Source organism: Castanea sativa, chromosome 4 (genome assembly GCF_040712315.1).
Source record: "Castanea sativa cultivar Marrone di Chiusa Pesio chromosome 4, ASM4071231v1".
NCBI classification, from domain to species: Eukaryota; Viridiplantae; Streptophyta; class Magnoliopsida; order Fagales; family Fagaceae; genus Castanea; species Castanea sativa.
In genome coordinates this window covers 34,754,354-34,766,609 of record NC_134016.1, presented here as the reverse complement: position 1 = coordinate 34,766,609, position 12,256 = coordinate 34,754,354, and the positions used below count along the sequence as shown (strand labels likewise).

The window sequence follows — 12,256 nt, the reverse complement described above, 5'->3', positions numbered from 1 at the left end:
CTCCATTGTTTTTAATTTCCCATGTAAGCTCTTTAATGCCTCAGGCTCTCTCTCTCTCTCTCTCTCTCTCTCTATCTCTCCTCCTTTCTTGTCTCTTCCTCTTCTCATTGAACCCAAACATTTCATACATATTTAGTTGCCACCACCCCTATAAAATCAAAAAGATGATATATGAACTGTTAGACGTCCTTTGTCTCTCTTAACCAGAAGATGAATGATTTTAAATTTATCTCATGCCATAAAAAGAGCTAATTTCAGAGAAGCTAGCCTATATTCTTGAGAGGGGATATCATTCTACTTCTTAAAACCATATGGTATGTCAAGCTTATTTTATATATTGAAAAGTATTGTGTGTGTGTGTGTGTGTTTATTTATTTATTTAAATTATGTCTCTTTTACAATGAATTGTTGCCAAGCAAAACCGTTTGCTCTCTGTTTTGATGCTAAAGGTAATTCAATATTTGCATTTTGTTGATACACATTTTCACGACACATTCTTTACAAACCCGATTCAACCATGACCGACTTTCTTATGGGCTCCATTTATGAATTATATTTTATTTTATTATTTTAAGCATGGCTCAAGCCCATGCGACATATTGGGGGAAATTGAGAAAGTGTGGCTTGGAGGGTATGGGTTGGTTCCTTTTGGACCTCTTGGATAAAACTAGCCCATGCGTGCAACCAAGTGGGCAAGGGACACTGATAGCACCTCTGGCTCATAAAGGAGGTCTTGTACCCGAAATTTCCATCCCAAAAGAGTTTTCATGCTCTAGTTGACTGTGACCCAACTTTTCTGCTCTATTTTTTTGCCTAAAACATATAGCTGACCCTAGTGGCTAGCCTTGTCTACTGCAACAACCAAATGTAGACTCCAAGGGCCCGCCATGTCGAGGAAACATCAGTTCATGAATTTAGGTCACTCCATTTCCCAAATTATGCAAAAAGCAAGCCAACCCTCTTACTCAATTAGAGAAAATCTAACCATAACCTCTTTGATTGAGACCTTGGGGTTCAAAGTCTCTTCTATTGACCAAAAACCAATTACTTAGAGTACCCCAAACTCGATAAAAGGCCTCAATCAGATTCAAAATGAACCAAATATGTTTTCCCCATAGAGCTAAAACTTGAGACCAAAAGCCCATTCAACCAGCCAACACTCTCACAATTCTGAAGCTTAAGGGTGAAAATATGGTTACAGGGGAACATTCCCTCTCTTCCTCACAACTTCTCTCAGTTTCCTCTTCTCGCTAACTGTAGGTCAAAATTTTGAACTTGTGTACTTTTTTGCATTTTCTTGTATTTCAATTATGACATTTTGATTTCTCTCTTGTTAAAGCATCATTAGCCTTTTGTTCATTATACATTTGGAATTTTTGGATTGACTCTCCCCAAATAATCACTTTTAAAGAACCCAATGGGAGACTTGGGTCATTCTCGCATTTTTTGCCCTTGTCGCAAAAACATCCTTGACACATTTCTATATATGTTTCCACGTGTTTGAAAAAATGACTATAAGAAGGATTTAAAAAAACAAAGATGGTCATGTTCATGTAGAAGAACAAATAGCAAGAACAAATGTTAAAGATTATTGTTATGTTAGTAAACTTCATTCATAAATGTGTTTTCAACACTTAGAAAAATTCCTAAGGTGTGTTTGTGAGAGACCACACCCCTCGACCATTTTGAATTGATTGGTATGGGCCAAATCCATGTGAATGATTTTGCTCTTAGATATAATCTAAGATAAAGTACATGACTTTGTTTCCTAGTTACAATCTAAAGATTGAAAATTACATGAATAAGTATTCGATCTTCTAATCATTGATCTAAGCTCGGAGGCTATATTATAAAATGGGAAAGTGTTAGGCACCGACCTTGCATGGTGAAACTGGTCTTCTAGACTATAGTGACATACATTCATGTTACATCGTCCAATCATTCAACATATTGTCAATCTAGAACATATAGGTGATTTGTACCGAGTAGCTGATTGGTTCAAAAATTTTCAGTCATTTCGACCTAAACTGAATTGAATCAACAATGTTGGTGTTAAGAACTCTTTGAGCACCTAATATTTTATGGGATGTGTATAATTTCCCATTGCATACAAAATATGTCATTTGGCTACTCACAAAAAGCATGTAGATTGTGGAGCACACATATTATCCTTAATTTTTTTAAAAAAAAAATATATGCATAATAAATTTCACATTTAAAAAAAATTATTGAGGTGACATTTAAAAAAAAATTATATAAGATAACAAGTTGTGATAAGTGTATGATTAAAGTAATGAGAGTGATATTGTATTCATCATAATATAACAAGTTATTATTAGTGTATGATAAAAGTAACGAAGGTGATATTGTGTTAATCATAATCTATCATATATATATATATATATATATTTAAGAAGTCTAATTGCATTGATTAAAGTTAAAATTTTTATTGTAATAAACTAACTTATTTTTATTCCCTCAAAAAAAAAAAAACTAACTTATTTTTAGCGAGTTGAGCAAATTCAGGTGAAATGGACATTGTTTATTAGCTTCTTGTTATTTTTCTCAATGCAGTGGCTATGGGACCTATTAATAGATTCCTTTTTGAATGGTTGCACTTCACGCTCCTTGACAAAAGGCTTTATTAAAAAAAAGGGTGTGAAATTGGTCTTCTTTCTTTTTTTTTTGGTTGTTCATACTTTGTAAGCAGTAACATTGTCGACAAAAATAAAACATCATAATTATAATTATAGAATCTGAAGCTTTTCTTCTTTCAACAAGCCTCGAGCCACTTAACTTAAACATGTAAGTTTCAAATAATTCAATTAGTAAAAATTTTGATGATTGTAGAAGAGATTTGAGATTTAATATTTGTATATACTAAAAATTAATTAGTATCTTAATTTAATAATAAAAAGTTATTATTAGAATCGGACCTTAAATAAAATAAAAAAACTATTTTGTCACAAAATTTTTGCAATAATATATAATAGTTGAGGTAGCGAATTGTAAATGGCTGACAATAAAGTAACATAAGATATGGATGTAAATAAAAACTAATGACAACTAGTAACTGAGAAGACATAAAATTTGTTGAAAAAATATTGTGTTTGACATTTCTCTTCTTCCCTGGGTCTTGTAGTCTCTACCAGTCAAACTCCAACTCCCAGATACTGAGATACTTGACGACCACGCAATAAGGAACTAAAGCAAGAATACTGTTACATTGTTAAATCACTGCCCAAAATGCAAGCTCCAAGAAAGACCCACCTGGTAAAAACCCTAACTTTTATTCTTCTCTTTCATCAGCAATCATTCACCATTCTTGGCATTTAGTGCTTTCTTCTTTGTCTGCTTCAAGGTATTTATTTTTTTTTTTTCTTTCTTCTTCTTATTTATTTTTGAGCGTCACTTTGTGCTGTGTTTTTTTTTTTCTTTTATTGGGTACTGGTCCAACCACTTATTTTGATTATTTATTGCAACTTTTCCATCAACAAATATATATATATATATATATATATATGGTTTTCTCTTCTTTTTGGGTGTAACTTTTCTAGGTTCAAGTGGAAATGGGTGAAAATTGATTGATAATTTCTTTCTTATTTAATTATTTTTGCCCATCAAATTTCTTGTTTATGGGATTTTTTGTATGTGTGCGTGTGAGAGAGAGTATTTCCTATTTACTAATATTCTATTCTCTGTTTACTAAGCTGATGAACACACGCCATTTGCTGTGCTAGAGTCTTAAGTTTGGGTTGAAAATCTTTCTAATTTGACTATACATTTTGCTCTTCGGTGCTTGGTTTTGAAAACTTAAAATAAAAGAGTGTTAAAGAAAAGGAAAAATGCTGCAAGCTAGTGTAGCTTTCTTTTGTTTTGAGAGTTTATAAGCATTTTTTTTTTCTTTCACACTCAACAAGATCCAAAAAAAGTTTTTGCCAAGTAACAATTTGAAGATTTCGATATAATGCCTATGAAAGTCACTATTTTAGCGTTAGATGCTAACCCATTTCTATTTACAAGTAAAATGATAATCAGGAGAGGAGGGATTCGAATCTGGATGTGAAACACCGGGAGGTGTTAGTTCATTATTAATTCAATTTGGATAGTTAAACATATTGACAATCGTTATGTGGAATTTGTTTTCCTTTTGCATGTTCCAATGGAAGAAAACAAACCCAAGTTTTAATTTATGTTTTAGAAGTGACATAGGTTTGTTCTAGTCATTCATGATATGTCTTTTGCTTGTCTTTACCGGATGACATGATCTTATTAATTTCTTAACAGTACTTGTATATAGAAACCCTTTGAAGATATACTGCCCATGTCCCATCCAAATATGATTCTATTGTGAATTTGCCATGGTTGCTGCTGTAGGCTGTAGGCTGTAGCTATAAGGTTCTGTCTTGCAACATTCATAGGAAACATCTATTGCCTTACATTTTACCACACTACTGCACTTCATATCTTCATGATTAATTATCTGAAGAGAGTTCAACTGGATGAACACTAGGGCAGAGTGAGCTATACGCAGAATGGTGCCAAAGGGTTCTGTTTAGCATTGATATTTAGAGAGAGAGTATTTGAGACTAATGTTACAAAATATGTTGAGGTCATTTTAATGAGCCAGCTTGAATTGTCATAGTTAATTTGTTGCTTGATCTTCATTTGTCCTTGATCACTTTAGGACAACATTAGTACTAAAAGCTTTATAGCTTGAATTTTGTTTCCACCATTTTTTGTGATAAGTAATAAGGTCTTTTTTAATGAAGAGGAACTTCCTCATTTCCACATGGTGTGTACATAAGTTAGCCTAATGAATTACAAAAATTAGTGATTAGAATCAAAATGAGAGAATCAATAAAATCTACAATAAAATGAATATCCCTAGGACCTGAAACACGGGACCATTCAAACAATGAACTAGTGAAATACATCTTCGGTTGAACCCTATAGAGTCTTACATCACCATGAGCAGATGGCTAGACCAAATTTAATGTATTATGTTTGTCAAAATGATTTGAATTGGATGCTACCAGCTGATACACGCTAAATTAATTCTAATATCTATAGAGTTATAACCAAATTTATAGTCTTAATGCAATCTTTTCATTTGCAGGGTGAACCTTGTGATATATGTGGACATGTAGGTTATGCAGAAACTCTCGTTACTTGCTCTCACTGCAAATTAGCCCATGAACATATGTATGATTAATTCTTTCCTCTCACCCACTCCAATTCCTTGCGTGTGTCTGTGTGCACATGTGCACACTTGTGCAAGCATGAACGTGTGTATGTGTTGTTATTGTATTCTTTGTTCAGATCCTTGTTTCCTTTCTAAGGATGGACCTACCTTATTTGCTCACATGGTTTGAATGAGTTGTGGTTTCTATCTAAATTCTTGAACTTTCCATTTTGTCTGTATCTATATCTTTCACTATCAAAGATTGTGTTGAAAGGTTCCTGGACGTGGTAGTTTATATCCTTTACCTTTTGTTCTTGTTCTTGCACTTACATTATATTATCAGCTCCATTTTTTCTTTGTTTACGTTCTTTTTTTTTTATGAATAAGATTTCATTCAAAAAACCAAGAACAACACTACCAGATTACAAGCAGCAAGCTGCAGACACTAGCTACATCCACCCTCTAACACAGAAGCTAGTACTCAATCAATTCAAAACCAAGCAGCATTGCTGCCAAAACATTAGAAACCAGAAAGAAATGATTAGAACTTACAACCTCTAATGGAAACTTACTAAACAATGATCTAATTAACATCTTTGCTTCCTAAACTTTTTGGTTTTTGTATTGCATAATTGATGTTGATACTTGCTCTGAAAAATGACGGTATAGAACTCTTTCTTCAGCTACTGCACGCGAGTTCTGCTCCACATTGTTCCAGAAATTTGGTTTTGTGATGCCTGTCTGTCAAGCAAAGACATAGTTTCTCCAATAGTTACCATGAAGAAACACTTTCCTGAGGCTTTAAACTCAAAGAAATCCAGGATATCCAACTGTGACTTTCTGCAATCTGTGAGTCATAGCAGGATTCCTAAGAATTCAAGGAAAACAGGTCCTCTTAAAAAGCAGTTGCGTATTGGAACTTCCAGAGTGAAGTTTATTCCTCCTGAAGAAGCTGTTAAAATGTTGTCTGGAGCCCGATTGAAGGAATCATATTTACCAAGTAACTTGGGCTCTAGTTATGCCCATTCAGATACCATGGCAACAACATCCAAGTATAAAATTTTATCTCTGAAATTTTCTGGGCAGAATGTGAATGAGCTTCGGGGATCTAGCCCTGCTGGACACTCCAAGCCTCCTGTAGAGGGCGTTGTAGACACCAATTCAGTCACTCAGGAACAAAAGTCAGGAGCCCAAATGGTAGAATTGTATTCACCAAGTGATTTGGGCTCTAGTTCTGCTCAATCAGATAGCATGGCAACAATATCCAAGTTTAAAACTTCATCTCTGAAAATTTCTGGGCAGAATGTGAATGAGCATCAGAGTTCTAGACCTACTGGACACTCCAAGCCTCCTGTATGTGGCAGTGTAGACATCAATTCAGTCTCTCAGGAACAAAAGTCTCAAACATCTGAACATAAAGGTAGAGTGTCCAGTAGGTCTCAAACATCTGGCATATGCATATGATTTGATCCTGCTGTAAAATATAAATTCTTTTTTCCCAGGGCATATTGCCTATATTTCAATTTCAATTATAAGTCTAACAAGGGACAGTAGTTGTTATTTAATAAAGCAGAAGGTATTTATGACTTTCCTTTGTGTCAACTGCACCCAGCTGAGCCGCCCAACTAATTACTGTTAACATTTGACTCACATGGAATATGTGCCAGATTCATGCTCCTTTATGACATATATGTGCTGAAAGTGTAGATGTATCTACCTCATGGAAACAATTTGGGTGCTTATCAATTTTTCTTTCAGATAAAACAGCTCCTGCTGCATATAAGAATGGACCCATGTGTGAGCAGTTTTCCCTGGTCTGCAAGGAAGAGCCATTTCATGCTCTACCCATATGTACAGGCAAGGAAAATTCTTCGGCCTTTTCTGAATTTTACATGTTTGTACAAACCTATTAATAATATTATACTTTGCCTATTTGGTTTCATATACTAATTGAAAAATGCATATGTTAGGAGGTATCTTCCATGGCACTGCTAAACCTGAGGAAGCTGAGAGTGATCTTCTGAATTTTTTGCCCAAAATTGAGAAATTTCTTCCAAATTATCCTGCTTTAGATGCTACCTGGTGGTGAGTGATGTTTTCTTTCATGATGTCTCAAACTCATCTGTTTATTGAGAAATGCATTTGGGTTTAAAAAAACAAGATTCAAAACAACGAAATGTGTAATGGTAGTTACCAACTATATAAGTGGGGAATTCCATACTGGCTAATGATTAAATTTTCAATGTAAAAGAAAAGTGCATGTGTATCTACTCTACACGTTCTGAGTACCAACTTGTGTGCTGAACTAATACTGTTTTGAGGAATCCATGACAATTTTCGAACTCCCCCATCAACCAATGTTTTCTCCTTTCTCCTTTATCTTGTTAATGTCCTCATAAATCATCTGTCTTTCAATCTTTCTTATCTTACCAATGTATTATAAAAGAGCTTGAGTGAGCAAAGTGGCCCAACACACCCATTGCTGGACAATGGGGCTTTGTGTTTTATTATTATTTCAATATTTTACTAAATACTCTAATATTACCTATCATATATATATATATATATATATATATATATATATATATATATATATATATATATATATATATATTACTCTAGGCGATTGTTTCTTTCAACCCTGGTATAATCTTACAATATGTTGCTATTTTTACTTGAGTTTTCTTTTGTTTCATATTTCTACCATAGTAAATTGCCTAGAGCCTTGTAGCTCAAATGACACCTCCTAGTGTTTCCATTGGAGACGTTCAGGTTTAAATCCCACCCTTCAATGTAACTATCAAATTATCCAAATAAAAAACCCGACCATAATAAACTACCAATAGTGCCAAAAGTTTAAGCTATTAGGAGAAGGCAAATTTAATCACTTAACCATTATTTTAACACTCCCTCTCATGTGGGGGCCCATACTGCTCCTCAAATAGAGGGCCTAACACGTGGAATTTTAATTTTAATTTTTTTTTAAATGTGAGCTAGAGTGGAGATTGGGTTTGAACTCAGAATTACTTATTCTAATACCATTATAAGCTAACACTAATCCTAAAAGCTTAAGTTGTCAGGAAATAGGGAATATAATCATTTAACCATTATTAACAATCCATACTTGGGAAAAAACACTCGCAAATTATTTATGGCATGTAGGTAATTCAACATAAGTGCTATTTCTTCTTAAAGTTCACAAAATTCTTTTAAATTGTATGCTTCTAACAATCTAATACATACATACATACATACATACATACATATATATATATATATATATTGTGGCACTTAAATTCCCTATATCTCAACTAGAACATATTAAAGTCATACATATCTAAGTGACATTGCTTTTCTAATGATTTTGATTCTCCTTTGCTAGTGGAAGCTTTGAGATCCTTGACATGGTTTCTCGTAGTGAATTCTATGATGGATTTCTGGCTTATCTTCCGGTCACTGTACATCCTAAAGTGTTCGAGATTTCAAAACGCATGCCTGGAGTGCTCCTTTGTACATTTCTTCCTTGTTGCAATATTTGGGTGGATGTCTTTCAAAATGTCTGCCCTACTGTTAATGATATTGCACTATACTTTTTCCCTGGAAAATTTGAGAGGTATGTTTATGAATTCAATGCGCAGGCCTTAATCTGCAACATTTTTATAGATGATAGTATGTTAATATAGAAAGACTGCTTCTATTGTAGGTCTAAAGAGCAGTACTTTAACCTATTGGAGCTTGTTGAGATGCAAGATCTGGTACTAAGGAGTTCTGTGAATGATGTGGAACTATTAATTTTTTCTTCTAAAAGACTTCATCTGGATTCTTGTGGTGAGTCTTGTGTGAATTCTGATATAAATTGTTATTATATACTGGTAGAACTTCATTGTTCAAAATATTAGATTATTAATAAGTTTAAGCTATAAGATGTATGCTTGTAAATGATATGGTTGAAACAGTGAGGCAGAAGGATTAAGCTGTGGCAGTTTCAAGATTTTTATAAAGAGTAAAAAAGGAAAAATAATGTAATCTTTAGCATACAAGTTCCTCAAATAATATTTCCTCTAGTTTATTTTGATAATGAAATAATAGAGATAGAATGCTGAAACATTTGTGATTGCACCACTTAGAAAGCCTGAGGAGGTAGAAATTATAAAATGTCAAAAACCTAGTGACTTAAAGAAAGTCAACCCAAGTTTTGTGATAATGATTTAAAATATAACATCAAAGTGATAAAATTATTGTATGAATGAGTTGCAGTACTTATAACAGCTTTTATTGGTGATGAAAGAAACTAATGTTCATGATTGTTAATTTAGTATTGGAAGTGAGATCTTTTCTATGGGGCATCTTCCGCCCTTTGGAAGGCAATCTAGCAATTCCCGCCCTTCCTTTCCATGACATGATTTTCCCAGCATTTGGACAAAGTTCTGATGTTGAGATGAAGCTGGTTAAACGGAAGTTTTCTGAGGTTAAAATGGAACCGTTTGATGGCCCTGATGTTCTCCCTGGGTTTTGTAAGCATGCTGCTGGTGATACTGCTCGTGACATGATGTTGAGTAACTCATCAAATTCAGTTGATGCGTCAATTAAAGGTCAACAGACATTTTTTTTTTTTTTGAGTGCTAAAAAATTTCTATTATTGCTGGATCTGGGTTTCCATCTCTGGAACCAGTGTTGTTTCTAACATATTATTTGCTCACTAATAATGAAATACTGAATGTTGTAATAAAGAAACAGAATAAAATAAAACTCGGATCAATATAACATGCATGTAGTCTTGGGTAGAATAGAATTCTTTCAGCTGCATGCATATGCCATCTTATATCAGGTTCTGGATATACCATTTAATGTGTCTTAGGAGGATTCATGATTTTGGCTGTATGGAGGAAAATATATTGTTATGGGTATGTGACACGGTTCTGGCCCTCAACAGTCAACAGTAGCTCTAGTTATTCACTAGTCAATACCATCACTGCAGATGGTCCATAGGCATATTTAACATTTGATCTATGTTTCTACTACACATGGTCTAACCTGCCAATGTATTCTTTTCCACATCTATTTGCTGAATTTTGTGGAATTTATGTACACTGGTAATATAATGAACTCACATTTATTTGTAATTGTAATTTCAGGTCCCTATCCACCCAGTGCATGCTCGCTAAGGATGCATTAGCTGTTTACTTACCAATCACCAAAGGCTTAACACTGCTGCAACTCAACTTGTATAGTTAAAATATAGGAGACAATGCCAGGTACTATGAAATCTGCCACAAGGATACTACACTATCAGGAAAGAGGAGGCAATCTGATTTTTATGTGATAATTTTTGCGCTTATATGAAGAGATGTAAATACAAATTTGACATCAGAAATTGTTCTTAACTGACAACCCAAGAAGGGGGGTCTTTCCATTTCTCCTTTCATATTTGCATGTGTTTTGAATATTGTTTTTTAAGTGCAAAATATTCTATTATCACTATGAAGTAATATTACGTGGTTTTGAACCCTAAACCACTTTGCCTAGAGCTGAAGGGAAGGTCCCAGGACCCTTACCTATCTGAAATTTAGATCTCATATTTTTGCTTGTTTCAAAGATAGGATCATAGAATAGTAAAAAAATAGTAGAGATATTACTCAAGAACATGATTTTTCAGGCAATCAACTTTAAATTCTTGTGCTCCAAGCAACTAATTCCCTTAAAAATTATTGCACAATTAGGTCTATAATCAGAAAGTTGAGTGAGTGAAAGATACACATATCACAATTTTTTCCCTTTTTTAAATTAAGAGACAAGATATTGCCTAAAGCTAATTATTTCTTCCTCTCTTCTTTCCTATTTATCAGTAATAACGGATTACAGATATCATGTTTAGCAATTCCGAGAACAAGTTATTCATGAAAACCAGAAAGAGCTAGAGCTACTAGAAGATGTGGGCAGGTATTATATCTTCATTTTATTCCAGTGACCCCCCTTCTTTGCTCTCCCCTTTTGCCTCCCTTCCTAAACACAAAATTAAATGATAGGGAATAAAATAGGGACCATTGTTAACCATGAAATCTCTTTGGCAGTTGAGGCAAGTGAATTTTTGTTTTGTTTGTCTTAGCTTAAAATTCCCAGCTTATTTTCTCCAATTATATATACATTTTGTTTAAGTTTCAGTTTTGGTAGTTACAGTTATAGTTTTACGTAGCTTAGTTTTTAAAACAAAATAAGTCAATGAAAACAAGACCATCCAAACTCACTTTTAGGCAGAAAATGATTCTACGTGAAATGTTTTAATTGTCCAGTTAATGTTTTTCCTATTCTGACCGGCTTCTTTTATCATTATATTTTTCCTGCTGTGCAAGGCCTTCTTTTAAAATCACCAATAATTTTTATTTTATTTTGAACTTTCATTAGTAGCTTTTAATCCACAAACCAAAATATGTACAAAAAGATGAAAACTTGGAAACTTCTAAAATTTTAATAGTTCATAAAAGTTTGTATTGAAAGGGAACATGTACCTAATAATACCTGTGAGGCTGCGACCTTGAAAAAACACAAAGTTTAGTGAGACGATTTACTTCATAATTAACTTTTCCCAATTCTTTGAAATGGCAAATTATGATTGCATATCACTCACAACTTATTATGTCAACATTTTGTGAAAAAATAGTTAAAAAGATAAGATAAAAAAGAGAGAAAAAAAAATTCCTACGTATGTAACAAAACAAGCAAAGAACTTTTCAACTATTAAGCAACGACTTAGTTAGGCCATTGATGCAAGCAAATCTAAAAGGTATTAGGCCCAAGCTATTACCTAAACATTATGACAAATTGATCCAATCTTACACAAGTATAAGATTTTAACATGGTTATAGTCAAACTTTTATTGTTTCACGAATAAAATGGCTGCTATGGGTCCGTTTGGATAGAACTTATTGCTGAAAACTGAAAACACTGTAGCGAAATAATTTTTAAATGTGTAAATAGTACTGCGGGACCCATTTTTAATAAAAAATTGCTAAAAAAGTACATACACAGTAAACGCACAGTGCGCGCACTGCGCGCTTGTCTCCGCAGCAGCAA

The 12,256-nt window shown here is 33.6% G+C and overlaps 1 protein-coding gene across 1 annotated transcript; it reads left to right on the top strand.

The window, feature by feature from the left end:
* The first annotated feature begins 3,331 nt into the window (after positions 1-3,331).
* LOC142632302 (uncharacterized) lies at positions 3,332-10,583 on the top strand. Its single transcript, XM_075806739.1, has 9 exons — positions 3,332-3,361; positions 5,120-5,205; positions 5,869-6,605; positions 6,944-7,042; positions 7,156-7,270; positions 8,568-8,798; positions 8,889-9,013; positions 9,502-9,777; positions 10,321-10,583. The coding sequence occupies exons 3-9, from the start codon at positions 5,963-5,965 to the stop codon at positions 10,359-10,361; spliced, it is 1,530 nt and encodes a 509-aa protein (XP_075662854.1). The 5' UTR covers positions 3,332-3,361; positions 5,120-5,205; positions 5,869-5,962; the 3' UTR covers positions 10,362-10,583.
* The last annotated feature ends 1,673 nt before the right edge of the window (positions 10,584-12,256 follow it).